Genomic DNA, 15,434 nt, shown 5'->3' with positions numbered 1-15,434 from the left:
TAGTTAAATAACATCCGCAAATGAATTTCATGTTCTTGAATCCTTGAATAAATCAAGATGTCATCGATGAAAACACTCATGAATTTGTCTAAAACATTAAAAAAATTACCATTCAACAGGTTCATAAAGATCGTTGGGGTATTCATTAATCCAAATGGTGACACTAGAAACTCATAATGTTCATATCTAGTGCGGAAAGCCATTTACGAATTTCTTCGTTTTGCACGATCTAATTTTAGATCAATTTTGAAAAAAAAACATGTTGTCCTTTGAAGTTGATCAAACATATCATCTATCCTTGGCAATAGATCTATACTTGTCTTTTATAGTGATATTATTTAATTCACGACAGCCGATTTTTATTTTATAAACACCTATGTATTTCCAAAATATTCATAGTGGTAACTAAACATTCCATTTCCATCCAATAATTTAGGTCGGTTGCATGGAAACAAATAAGATGCACCATGATCATAAATACATAACAAATACATAATGTGCACGCCATAATTTAACTATGATATATAAAAAACTAGTGAGATTTATTAATCTCGGATGCATGAAGTCTTTTGTACATAAATCCATAAAAATTGATACAATAATGGATAACAATATATATTGAAAACTATCTTTTGAATAAAAGTTCTAATCCAAGAGGTATTCTATGATCTTCATACTCTTGAGATTCTCATGATCTAATTCTGATGAAAAAATTAAAACCTAAGATGTATGTTAATTTTGAAAAGAAGTTACAACTTATACATCAGGAAGGGAGAACAAGGGGTTATAATATCAAAACATAACCACTAAAATCTCATAAAAATCCTAATAACATAGGAGTATCTAAGAACATCTCCAACCTTTAACACTATCTTTTACATTAAACTTATAATTATAGTGTAAACGATAGTGCAACCACTAAATTCTCTCTAACTCATTACACTATCCTAAACACTAAAAAAACATTCTAGATATATACCATTTTATCAAACTTTCATAGTGTATAAGATAATGTTGATGAATAATATAACATTATATTTAGTGCTACATTATTCACCAACACTATATGTATTGTTAGGTTTAGTGTGAAGTTGGAGCCTTTTAGTGTAAAAATGAGTTTAATGCGGGGTTGGAGATGCCCTAAACATAACCTTCTTAATTTCCTTTATCAACATGTATGAACAACATATGAAATGATATATGACAAAGTACACGATAACATGTAATAACAATCATCATGGAAAAAATGAAAATAAATGTCCATGGTATCGCCTATATGTATGTAAATGCAATTATAAAGGAAAATACTATGCATGTCATGGACCGAGAAAACTTAAATCTTCACAAATCAAAGCATGAAAAAACCTAAATTTTGTAGGTGATTATACGAGAAAACCTATATTTTTACAGGTGAGTACCTGTGAAAATCTAGGTTTTCTCATATAAATATGCGGAAAATATCAAAAATATCATTGTTTATGGTAATACACATTAAAAACATAGCTAGGAATAATTAACTCATTGGTTTAAGCAGATTGTTGTCTCTTCCATCCATATTTTTAAAAAGAATCTGTAGTTGTTTGTGAAAAAAAAATAGTTTATATATAAGAGACCACCCTGAAACCAAACACTTAGGCCTATATCGAGTTTTTTGCGGATATTTTCGTAGGTCATCAAGATTTTTATACATATATCGCGTTCAAGTATACATTTTCGCGGGCCATCAAAATTTTCATCGGTGATAACTTACAAAAATCATTGCTAAAAAGTTCCATCAACTATTTTTTTTTTTTTTTTTTTAAATTCTTGGGAAGTAATTTAAGGGATTTAGCTACTTTATCTTAATATTTTTATTTTATGTATTTTAAAAACGTCAAAGTAATATCGTTTTGGATATTGCTTATGTAAATTAAAAACTGAAAATAAACACTTTTGTTAAACATTAAATATTTTGGGAATATAAAAAGAGAGACAATTAAAAAGGAAGGTGGGGTGGGCAAAAAGAGAGAGATAAGACTTGGTGTTTTGGATTTGATGTCAGCTGCTGTAAGTGCAAGCAACAACAACAACAACTCAACACAGTTATCGGTTGGATTTTGCTTTATTTATTGCTTCATTTGTCCATGGAAGAACCTCCATTTTAAGTCCCCTTTCTTTTTCCTTAACCTTTCTCTCTCCTCTCTCCTCTCTCCTATCTCTTTCTTTCCTTCTCCCCTCTCTCTCTCTCTCTCTCTCCTCTCTCCTCTCTCCAGAAAAAAAAAGAGCTGTTTTACCCACACAAGTAAGTCTTTCTCTCTCCCTCTATCTCTCTCATATACAAATTGTTATTTCTCTCTTTCCCTCTCTTATCATCTAAAATATTTGACTTATTGAACTTTTTGTAGCTCATACACATATGGGTTCATGTTATCTCACCCGATCTTCAATTTCTTTTTTGCACCAAGATCTGATTTTTTTACCCTTTTATTGATCTGAAATTGAAATCGATTTGTAATTGTATTGTGTTTTTGGCTATTTGCATGTTCGTTTCTGAATCCGCAATCGTTATTATCTATGAATTTGTATTGGATCTGTTTGATTTATCACCGTTTGTCTTGGATCTACTTTTGGAGCCCTAGAATCTTCAATCTGTTCATATTTGAATCCTGAATTGCATCTGTTGTTTGGATCTTATCCTTTTTCTACGGTTATAGATTGTTGTTTGATTTGTTCAAAAGCCGATTGTATCATCATGTTCGCATCGGATCTCAAAGCATTTCAATTTTTCATTCATATTTGGTGTAAAGGGTTTCGATTTCGTTTTCGTTTTGCCTCTGTTTATATCGCTAATTTTTCACGTCTTGAAAAATGTGACAATGGTGTTTTGGTGCTGCATCTACAGCTTCCATGGATGACGACGGATTGAACATGCGAAATTGGGGGTATTACGAGCCTTCATTCAAAGAACATCTCGGTTTACAACTAATGTCACCTCTCACAGATCATCGAGACACAAAACCTTTCTTATCTTCCCGAGAAAATCCCCTCATGATGAACCAAAACGGAGCATCATCCATGGCGGCGGCTTACCACCACCGCCCACAAAACTGCGTCGTTTCAGAAGCACCGATACCTCTTCATTACATGAGAGACAGCTGGATACAACGAGAACGACTCCTCCATATGCTTCCCGGAAACCCAAATTTCTCTCTTCTTCCCGATGCTTCCGCTTCCAATTCAATGCACATGATGCAACAACAACAACCCATCGATCTCCCAAAAGACACTCTCGACGACAATAATGGCGGTGGAGGTGGTGGTGACACTGGCGGCAGTGGTCCTGTGAAGAAAAGATCGACAACAAACCCTAAAACCCCACGAGCAAAAAAACCGAGAAAAGCTCCAGCTGTACCCAAAGAAAACGGCGGCAACCACCATGGTCAAAGGTCAAAGGTTGTGAAGAGAAGTATGGATGTGGTGATAAACGGTATTGACATGGACATTTCTGGTATTCCTATACCTGTTTGTTCATGTACAGGGGCACCTCAGCAGTGTTACAGGTGGGGCTCCGGTGGGTGGCAGTCGGCCTGTTGCACCACCACCATATCAATGTATCCATTGCCGATGAGCACTAAAAGACGTGGTGCAAGAATTGCAGGGAGGAAGATGAGTAATGGCGCTTTCAAGAAAGTGTTGGAGAAATTAGCATCCGAAGGTTATAACTTTGCGAATGCGATTGATTTGAGGCTTCATTGGGCAAAACATGGAACTAACAAGTTTGTAACAATCAGATAGATGAGATGATGAGATGTGATGTGACTTTTTTAAGTTGTTTGAAGAGGTGGTATACTTGCCAATGGATATTTCAGTTTTTTTTTTGGAGCTGTAGACATTTGGGGTTCCATTTTTATTTCAATTTATGCTTAAAAACAAAAGGATATGATATTTCTTGGTAACTTTAACGCTAGATTTATGGTTCAAGTTTTTTGTTGTTTTAACTTATAATCACATTGAATGGATATTTTATCATCTCTTGTTCTTGCATTTTTTAAAGTGTCGAGTCTTTTTGATCCAAAATGAGATTCCTTTTGTGATGCTATATATATATATATATATATATATATATATATATATATATATATATATATATATATATATATAGTGGTGGATCGAGAACAAAACAAAGTGTTAGGGTAGCACAACTGAAAAAAAAATTATAGTGGATGAATTTTTTTCAGTATAATTGATGGAAGTTTAATTTGAGGTTAAATGTTTATTAAAAGATAGTTGATATTCCGTTTACTAAAAAAAGTATTTTTGGCTTTTGTACATTTATCATGGCTTCCTATCATTAATTAAAATTGAGTGTGTAAAAGTCAAAACATTTGGTTTTTAATGGCCAAATCAAAACTCTAAATGGATATTTGTAGGTGTATTTGAAATCTTGGGTAGGCCAAAAATGTGGTATATTCATAGACAATAATTGTTCTTCTTACAAAATAATTTATATTTTGATAACTGTCATTGTAGCTCCACAAACTTACATGTTTTGGTTTAAAAGGTCCATCATTTTATTTTTTTGCATTCTAAGGGTACGAATTCATATTTTTAAGGTTTAAAAGATCATTTTGAAAAAACTGAAAGGGGTCATCCGGTAAACCCCTTCCTAGGCAGCAAGTTTAATATGCAAAATAATTATTAAACTCTCACCTTATTTGCTACGTTACATGACCGACAATAACCCTAAATTCAATAGCTATGGCCATGAAGTCAACTAAGACTCTGTCTACTTCTCGTTTTAGAGAAAACCAATAATCACTTATGAATTGCATCACAAGAAATCGGAGGTTTAAATCAGAATAGATAGCAGCGGTGTCTCTTCCGATTTCAATCAACATTCTTCTGGTTCTTCACTCTGTTCTTTGTGTTCTTTGTTATTGACTGAGTCGTCTGATCATGAACACCAAATCTTGATCGACGACGGTTCTTCACTCTGTTCTCCGTCTTCCAATTACAACCAGCCCTAATCATGGACATCAAATCTGATCAACGACGGTGATTTTGATTATGATTCAGTTGCCAGACCAACTCCTAGATCAACACCTCACAAATGGGTCAAGGAAGGCTGGTATAGAGGTCAGTACATGCAAGGATTGAGACATGGATTTGGTGTGTACAGATTCTACACCGGAGATGCATATTCCGGTGAATGGTCCAAAAGGTCAAAGCCATCGATGTTCAAGGCAAGGATTGAGACATGGATTTCGTGTGTATTGATTCATCGCCAACAAATATCTCGAGTGACATGAAGCAATGGCCGACAAATACTATGTGCTTGTCAAAATGGCAATTGAGCCCTGGTTCATCCCGTTTCTTACTGCAACATTGTTTATTGCAAGTGGGTTTACAGGTTGAAGTGTGACAAATCAGTGTTATCACTCGCTCATGGAAGTGGGATTCATACTTGTGAAAATGGTAGCAGATATGTCGGAGAATTCATATGGGTTGTTAAACATGGTCTTGGCCATTACCAGTTCAGGTTATATAACAATTCCTCAAAGCTTCTGATTATATCATTTCTTGATCATGTTTATTTCATTTTTTGACAAACGATGACAAAATTATAGTTTATCGATTGGATCGTTTTCCATTCGGTTACCTTTCTTATTGGGTTTTGTTCAAAATTAGTTTCTAAAAAACTCATAATATTTGCAACGGAAGTCTTAAAATTTTTGAACTTAATAACAAATTACAATCCACCAATGATCTTCTTACAAGTAATGGAAAGAAAACATCAACCATAGAAGAGTAAAAGAATAAACAACCTTTGTTGTCTTTGGATCCTCAAGGGGAGGCTAGGAAGTTGATGAAGAATGTGGAACCTTTGAGACACCAACAATGAACCAACTTAAAGAGATGCTAGTCACAACTCTTAACCTTTAAGCCAAAACCAAAATTTGACTTAAAGAGAACAAGTAACTTCTTTTAACACTTTGGAAGAACAATGAATGAGGGAGGGAGGAGAAGCTACAATTTTTCTTCCAAAAATGAAGGTATGAAAGCCTTCATAAAGCTAAATCATTACCCAAGAGCTCTTAACACTTGAAGCACTCCATACTCTAAAGCCTACATGTCTCCCATGCCTTTTAAGCCATGCTTACTTTCCCTTATTATATTCAAAAGACCATGTCTTGTTTCCTAAAAACTAGCTCACCTTTTTTTTTGTATAAAAAGAGAATAAAAGTATATAAAATTCTTATAACTCTTTATAAGATATAAACTTTAACTTTAAGCAAAAAGAAAAAAAGTCTTTCTAGTCCAAAAATAATATACATGACTTATTAATTCATAACATATGAAATAATTTGTTACTTGTTATTGTAAAATAACTATTTCCATGAAATAAATATTTTTCCAATTCATTATAAGAGTTTATGAATATTTATTAAAATCAATTTCTAATAAATAATCGACTGTATCAAGTTGTTAGTGTGATCCTTAGTATCATATGTTAATTATCAATATCATTCTAATATGACTCTTGAGCATATTACATCTTTCATTTCTTTCTTTAGATCACCCAAAACACACAGTAACAAACCATTATCACCTTACATTCCATTTATTTCACAGAGTTTTTTGAATTTTCAGAAAGAAGAGTAACGTAGCTCGTAAATCCCAAGCTTCAACAATGATGGAGGAAGCCATGGGGCGAGACTGAACCTTGTGTTGCAAGAAGTTTACCACAAGCTCTTCATCAGTCGGGAAGAACATGAACCCTAGTGGTAATCAGAGGCCACCATTGTTAACGAAATTAAGCTTTTCCATTTCCCGATTTTGAAAAAGATAGAATAAAAAAGGTGAAATCTTTTTGTTTTGGTAAGAAAAACTGTCAGAGTAGTGTTTAGATTAATCCCCAAGTTACTGACAAGGCATAACTCTACTAGGCTTCAAGTGTTGCTGACGAGGCTACATGACATCATTTTTTAACCTATTTGGCAGATCTAACCGGTTACAATGGGGTTTTTTTTTACCCAAATTAGCTGGTAAAATACAAGTTCCTGCCCTTAGAATGCAAAAAAAAAAGAAAAAAAAAAGAAAAGAAAGATGGAGGACCTTTTAAACCAAAACACATAAGTTTGTTGGACTATATTGATAACTACCTTTTATATTTTATAGAGCTCTATAATATAATATTTTACAATACAAATTATTAGGTTTGAAGAAAAAAATATTGTATTAAAATTACTATTACAACACGGTTTATAAAATATTGTTAAAATGCTCTAAAATCCGGTTTTGAGACTAGATTTCATGCACCTGAAATAAGGATGCAGAATCAAGTTTCTTGCCGAACTACTTTGGTGGGATAGTTTTGACGATCTTTGTAACATTAAATAATATGTTTCTTGAAAATATATTTTTCTAAGAAAATTTAATATTTAATTCACTGAAACCGAAATATTTATTTAATTTAAAATTTTGGTTTATATAGGCAACAAAAATGTTTAACAACTAAGTTTATGTTTTTCAGATCAAAGACGAAACAGTTAATTAAAATTAATGTTACAGACTATTTACATAACTGAATTATTTTAAACATAACTTTCTTTTAAAAAAAACAGCTTTTATATCTTACATATAAGACGTGTTCAACAAAACCAACTGGTAGTGAGTAACGGGTAGCTGATAGCGTTTTGTTAAATGTTACATGATATAACTTTTAGATTTGTAGTGTTTTGTTTAAACTGAACGCTAAAAGCATGCAGTGCCAAATGAGACTTTTTGTTCAAAACGGAACGTTTTATCAAACGCTAGAAGCTAGAAGTTCTTAAACACTCTCAAACGCGGCGTGTTAAACACGCCCGTGTATTTTGAATTTGTAAAAATTTACAAGTTAAGTATCTATATATATAAAATAACGTGATAATAATAAAACTTTGAAGCATGTCCTACATCTAAAGGCAATCTATTAAAGTTTGTTTGACATATTGACTTTCAAATCTACATATATGAAATATGAATGAACGATCAAATCTAAACACATAAAACAATAAGTGAATAAGAAAAATTAATGTGGAGGTTTGGATGATGAAATTAACCAAGTTGAAGTTTGTTTGACCTCTCTGGAGTATTTTTTTCCATATAAAAAAAACATCAAATAACTAAAGCATAGAAGAAAGAAACAAATGATCAATTAATAAAGTACCTCAAAAGTAGTAGATTCATAATACATCTACATAAACACTTCAACACAATTTATGGTCGATAATAATTACAAAGGTACATGTTCGAGAGGTTGGTACTAAATGAAAGTATGAACATGCAAACTTGGGGTAGTAGAGGGAATGAAAATTTAAAAAAATGGTAAAAATATTCATATTGAAATAGCTTTATATAAAGGAGTATGTACTTTAATCAGAGGAAGCAGAGCATCGAAAAAACCACTATAAAATTTTGACTTGAATACTTATTCAAATCTAATTGGGTGGTTAAAATAACCGAAAAACCGAACCTAAACACCGAAAAAACGTACCGATTTTTAGGTTAACCAACCCGGTATTTTTGAATTTTCTGGTTTGGTTAAATGAACCGGTAAAATCTTCGTTTTTTCGGTTCGGTTACGGTTCATGCTTTATGCTACGGACAGTTAACCGAAAAACCGAAATTTTATTTTCTATTTTTAAAGTTTATGTTTACTCGTTTAAGTTAATATCAAATTATTTCTTAGAAATTTTTAGTTACAATTAATAATTGTCATATTATTTACATTTTCCGTTTTAAACCAATAATTGTCATCGTTAACATTTGTTATAAATATACGACAAAATTGCAAAAATGGTCCCTGTGGTTTGTCAATTTCTGTAGGTAAGGTCAAAAAAAAGTTTATTAGCAAAAAAGGTCCCTATTTGATGGTTTTTTGTGGTTTTGGTCCCTACCTCGTTAAGTTTAACAGTATGGCTGTTAACTTTTGGCAAATGACGGATTTACCCCTGGGACCATTTCTGCAGTTTTATCTTTTTACCAAACTACAAGGACCAATTATGCAATTTTTCTTTTTCATTTTATTGAATTATTATATATTAATTATTTTAATTACTTATTTCTTTTTAACTTATTTCTTATTGTATTATTTTTTATTGGATTATTATATATTAACAAATATTATTTTTAATATATTATATTTATATATAAATAAATATTACTTTGTTTTATTATTAATTTTTTTTAATTAATTTTTTTTTGAAATAATTCTTTATTGCATTAATTCTTTTTTGTTGGATTATTATATATTAATAAATATTATTTTAACATATAATATTTATCTATTAGTAAGTGTTACTTTATTGGATTATTAAATTTATTTAATTAATTTTTTTTAATTTTTTTATTTCGTTAATTCTTTTGATTGGATTTTTATATATTAATAAATATTATCTTTAATATATTATATTTATATATTAATAAATATTACTTTTTTATTATTAATTTTTTTAATTTATTTTTTTTAATTTATTTTTTATTGTATTAATTCTTTTTTATTGGATTATTATATATTAACAAATATTATTTTTAGCATATAATATTTATCTATTAGTAAGTGTTACTTTATTGGATTATTAATTTCATTTAATTAATTTTTTTTAATTTTTATATTGCATTAGTTCTTTTTATTGGATTATTAATTTAAATTTATTATTTTTATTTATAATAATTAATATTTATTTAATTGTTTTTATTTTATTTTAATTTCTTTCTTTATTGTTTTAAATAAAAATACCAAACACTCCGGATCAGCTCCTCCATTCGTTGCATTTTACCACCTTGCGTTGTCGTATCATCTCACTGAAAATCATCGATCATCGACTACAGTCGGCCATTCTCGACGAAAACTACACCAGTTGACTACCCACACAATGTAAAATAAACCCCAGAAAACATACTTCCTCCAACCGACCATTCATTACAGATACCACCATCGACGACGACAATGTTAGATCGAGGGTTTTCAAACCACCATAGCCACTACAAGTGGTGACAAAGTTGTAGAACTTGTTATTCGGTACTCGTTCGGCCCACCGCCGAGTAGCGAATACTCAGATTTGGTATTTCATGTGGAAATATTTTTAGAGAAATTATATATGTCAAAATCATAAGTTAAAATCATAAGTTTATTGAAATATATAGCAAATTTAGATATATGTGAATACACAAAAACTAAAATACACACGATGATCTCACTTCGTGAATAATTACTAAACTTATATATATATATATATATATATATATATATATATATATATATATATATATATATATATATATATAGTAACAGGGTTGGAGACGGCCCGATAGTGGTTTGTTGTGACTGAGTGATGGTGGTGGTGTTGTCTAAAATATGTTATCTTCCAAATATTTAAAATAAATTAGAGAATGTGGGGTGGGTGAGATTTTTTGGTATTTTTATTTGAAACAATAAAGAAAGAAATTAAAAGAAAATAAAAACAATTAAAAATTATTATTTATTATAAATAAAAATAATAAATTTAAATTAATAATCCAATAAAAAGAACTAATGCAATAAAAAAATTAAATAAAATAATTAAATAAAATTAATAATCCAATAAAGTTTATTATATGCTAAAAATAATATTTGTTAATATATAATAATCTAATAAAAAAGAATTAATACAATTAAAAAGCAATTAAAAAAATCGATTAAAAAAATTAATAATAAAAAAATAATATTTATTAATATATCAATATAATATATTAAAAATAATATTTATTAATAGATAATAATCCAATCAAAAGAATTAACGAAATAAAAAAATAAAAAAAAATAATTAAATGAATTTAATAATCCAATAAAGTAACACTTACTAATAGATAAATATTATATGTTAAAATAATATTTACTAATATATAATAATCCAACAAAAAAAATTAATGCAATAAAGAAGAAATTAAAAAAAAATTAATTAGAAAAATTAATAATAATAATAAGTAATGTTTATTAATATATAAATATAATATATTAAAAATAATATTTATTAATATATAATAATTCGATAAAAAAACAATACAATATGAAAAAAGTTAAAAAGAAAAAAGTAATTAAAATAATTAATATATAATAATTCAACAAAATGAAAAAGAAAAATTGCATAATTGGTCCTTGTAGTTTGGGAAAAAGATAAAATTGCAAAAATGGTCCCAGGGGTAAATCTGTCATTTGCCAAAAGTTAACAGCTATGTTGTTAAACGTAACGACATAGGGACCAAAACCACAACAAAACCATCAAATAAGGACCTTTTTTGCTAATAAACTTTTTTTTGGACCTTACCCCAGAGATTGACAAACCACAGAGACCATTTTTGCAATTTTGTCTAAATATACATATGTTGATATAGATTAAAATTGTCATTTACATTTCATCATCATTGCACATAAATAACTAAATATCTGACTATATTTTATCTATTAATTAAAAAAATATATTTTTTACTAGTAGATTTTATTTTCCATACTCCATAAATATTTGATAATTCATACTAATTTCATTATTAATAAAAACAACAATATAATTAAACAAATTATATGGATTATTCATTGCCATTCATTCTTTTTTTAGAAAACTTGTTATGGGTTTAGTAATCTTAACATATTTATATTAATTAGTAATGGTTAATTGGTTAACCGGATAATTGAATCGAAAAAAATCGGTTAACCGAATACCGATTAACCTGATTTTTCGGTTTAGGTTTAGGTTCAAGAAATGAACAAACCGATAGTCATAGTTAAACCTTCTGAAATATATTTTTAATTCCGTTAACCATCCATAAACACCCCTAATCAAAGTAGTACATAGTCGGTTAGATGATGGGAACCTGAGCATATAAATTTTAACACATGCACCATTTATAATTAAGTTTCTATACTAGGAAGTATCTCTAAACACAAAACAAACTAAAATCTTTATATATCTATACGAACGTCATAATAATAAAACAACTTTTCTTAACGAATAAACTTCTGTTGAAAAAGCAATTATATTTTGATCTTCAGGTCCAAATTGACTTTGCATAGTTAGTAAAGGAAGATTTCCGAATCCTAGTATTTTAAGTTAATTTATGAAATAGTTCTAAATTAATGAGAAAATTATACGGATGGTCCCTGTGGTTTGGGGTTACTTTCACGCTTGGTCCCTACCTTATTTTCTTAACTCGAACCATCCAAACATTTGACATTTGTTACCCGCCTGGTCCTAACTTAACATTCTGTCCATTTCTCAGTTAGAATGCCCCACGTGCCTTTCACGCTGGGGGTATTTCCGTCCATTCATATTTCTACAGGTTTAATACATGATTGTTCTTCTTTTCTCATTCATTCTTCCCCTCTTTCTGCTATTCCTCTGTAATCGATCGATAATTAGGGTTCTAGAAAGCGAAATTGCAGCTACAATGTAATGCGACTGTGGACGTGAAGCAATAATATGAACATCAACCATAAAGAAGAACCCAGGAAGGGAATTTTACGCCTGTCCCAAAATGGTAGAATGTTTTCTCATTTTTTGTTTTTTTTTTTCATTCATAACCCTAGTTTTGTATCAAGGGCCTAGATATGGCTTTCTTGGTTGGGTGGATGAAGTAATGTTGGAGCATAAAGTTGAAATTAAAAAAACGGAACATGAAGGAGCTGCAAAGACAAAATCGAACATTGAAGTTATGCTTAATATTGAGTTGGGTTTTGTTTTGGGTAATTATTGTGTACAAGTTGTAACTAGAATGTACTAGCTTTATCATGTTTGTGTTTTCTGGTATGGTACTAGCTTTATCAAGTTTGTGTAGTCTGGTATGGTATTAGGCTATGTAGTAGTGTTTTTTTTAATGAAATTGTTTTGGATCAATTAAAATGGTGTTATGGTGTGTACATTCTGTTGTGATGTATAATTGTTTTGGTTAATACATGTTTAATACCAAGTTGCTATTATCATCCCATAACACAACCATAACAGAAGCATCAAAATGACTAAAACAAAACCATGAAAAGTAACATAGCATAACATAACCATTAAAATCCAGACTACAACCATGATAAGTACCTAATCATCAATTACATAACCATTTGAAGTTCCAAAACAATTACCAAAAGATCAGTGTACTACAACCACACTACAACCATAACAATTACCAAAAGATCAGTGTACTACAACCACACTACAACCATAACAATTACCTAAACATGAAACGTACTTAACATTACATGAAAAGAAATCCAAAAGAGAACCAAATTCCAATTCATATTTGTTCCCTTCCCTTGCCCTTTTGTTTTGCTCTTCTCCTTCCTTTTTGTTTTGCCATTCTCCTTCCCTTTTGTTTTGCCCTTCTCTTTCCCTTTAGCCTTTCCACCATCATTACAAACATTTGGTCTTTTCCCTTTGCAGATCCTTGCATTATGACCTGTATTGTTACACTTGGTACATGTAACTGTTTTATAGTCTCTCGAGACTTTATTTCCTTTCATCAAAGCCTCCTTTTCCAAAGATGACTTCTTCCTATTCTTTTTTGGACTACTTATTGTGGCACGGTGTTTTGGAGGCAACAAAGTATTTAGGAAATGAGACTTCACCCACATTGTCCTTCCATTGATTGGTTCAATTTTAAAGGAATACGTTTCCTTCCAGGTTGTTAACCAATAACATGGATGAACAAAGGTTTCTGCAATACCCACCTCTTTGTTGTTTTTCCTCATGTCCCAAATTGCAGCAACACTGTGTTTGCATGACATTCAAGTCAATTCCCACTTCCTTCATGAACATAGTTGTCGAAGCACATCAACAACACATTGGTCATTCCAAGGACCACCAACTTGGTACTTCCCATTACCACAATAAGTAGCTATATACTCTTCTGCCTCAAGCTTGATTTTTTCCAATGTTTTGGTGGCTGTTGGAGTCAAAGGGCCTGTAGCTTTTGCAATTGCCTTATCCACGTTCACAATCTTTTTCATAATGTAATCCCTGATGAACTCCAAGCACGTGATAATAGGTGTATCACGCCCCTCATCTAACTTACTGTTGAAAGAATCACATAGATTATTAAGTAAAGCATCACAGTGTGATCTCCCTATCATGAAAATCAACTCCATATAAATACATACTTCCAAATTATAGCATTACAACATATCAAATATATAATATTAACTTAATTTTTCCAACATGTGAAGTGTGACCTAGCCCAATGTTGCGGTGGTATCTTATTCAATCACTCAAAGAAATCCTGATTAAGCTTTCACATTTCTTCCATACCTTTCTGAAACTCTGGGACGTTACAAGTTGTGGCACATTGCCAAAGAATGTCCTTGAAGTTTTGTCCTCTCCAACGTAATTTCATGTTTTCATGTATGTGACGAAGACAATATCGGTGTTCTGCACAAGGAAACAATTTTTCAATCGCTGGTAGCAAACCCTGTATTCAACATCAATTAGTGTTAGTAATTAAATTACAATACCATGTAAATCAAGTGAATTGAAAGTAACTTTTGTCTATAAGTCATAAACCTGAAATTTCAGTTGGTTGTTAATGACAAATGATCAAACCCTTGTAAAAGCCTTCGAAATCCTCTCACCAATAGTGTTCTGATATGATGTGTGTCTCTAAAAATGACCTTAATCCCGTAATATGAAAGGTAGGAAAAACTGTTAAAAGGCGGTTTTTGGGTCGAACACGGCCCGTGTCGAAATAGGCTAAACTGACACGGGCCATGTTCAACATGGTCAACAGCTCCGTTTTGGTCAAAGACGCCCCGTGTCGAAATAGGATAAACTGACACGGGTCGTGTTCAGCATGGTCAACAGCTCCTTTTTGGTCAAACACGCCCCGTGTCCGTTTTTCAGTGCAAATCAAAAACGCCCCATGTACGCTCTTACTTCCAAGTCCAATCTTTATTTTTCCAACTTTTCTGTTTTGCTTCCAATCATCTCAGAATCTTCACCCGTGCTTCCCGGCACCTCCCAAAACGCGTTTCAACCTCCGGTTTACCTGAAAAGCCCATAAAAGCGTGAAAATAAGGTTGTTCTAGAGACTAACATGACTTTGATGAAATGAAAGAAAAATGAAAGACAACTATGCTAAATGGATGCACAAAAGGGACTAAAAGGTGTGCAAAAAAGGTGCACAAAATGCACCTAACATACGGGAGAAGTACACTTTCGATTAGCAGAAAGAAAGAACTTTTGGTATAATCCATGAAGTTATCCCATCGTCTGGTATTTCCACCACCAACCGAGTTGAAGCAGAATTGATGATTGAAGATACACATAGAAGAAGTCCTAGTAGAGTCTAGGGAAATTTTAAGATTATTTGGACACATTCGTATGTGTTAAATCTTTTTGTGATTTTAGGAAATAAAGAACATGGGGATTGCGAGACAATACTTGGGACAAATATGA

At 31.1% G+C, this 15,434-nt stretch overlaps 1 protein-coding gene across 1 annotated transcript; it reads left to right on the top strand.

Annotated features, from left to right (window-relative positions):
• Positions 1-2,046: 2,046 nt before the first annotated feature.
• Positions 2,047-3,977, top strand: LOC145103948 (protein BASIC PENTACYSTEINE2-like). The gene is made up of 2 exons (XM_079041227.1): positions 2,047-2,281; positions 2,882-3,977. Exon 2 carries the CDS (start codon positions 2,887-2,889, stop codon positions 3,772-3,774), a length of 888 nt encoding a protein of 295 aa, XP_078897353.1. The 5' UTR covers positions 2,047-2,281; positions 2,882-2,886; the 3' UTR covers positions 3,775-3,977.
• Positions 3,978-15,434: the final 11,457 nt, after the last annotated feature.

The sequence above is a fragment of the Lactuca virosa genome, chromosome 4 (assembly GCF_052849685.1).
Source record: "Lactuca virosa cultivar CGN04683 chromosome 4, Lactuca_virosa_CGN04683_v6, whole genome shotgun sequence".
Taxonomy (NCBI): Eukaryota; Viridiplantae; Streptophyta; class Magnoliopsida; order Asterales; family Asteraceae; genus Lactuca; species Lactuca virosa.
Note: the sequence above shows the minus strand (reverse complement) of the source record. Positions and strands in the feature narration are given on the sequence as shown.

Coding starts and splice junctions, on each gene's coding strand:
- LOC145103948 (XM_079041227.1), top strand. CDS start 2,887: ATGGATGACGACGGATTGAACATGCGAAATTGGGGGTATTACGAGCCT.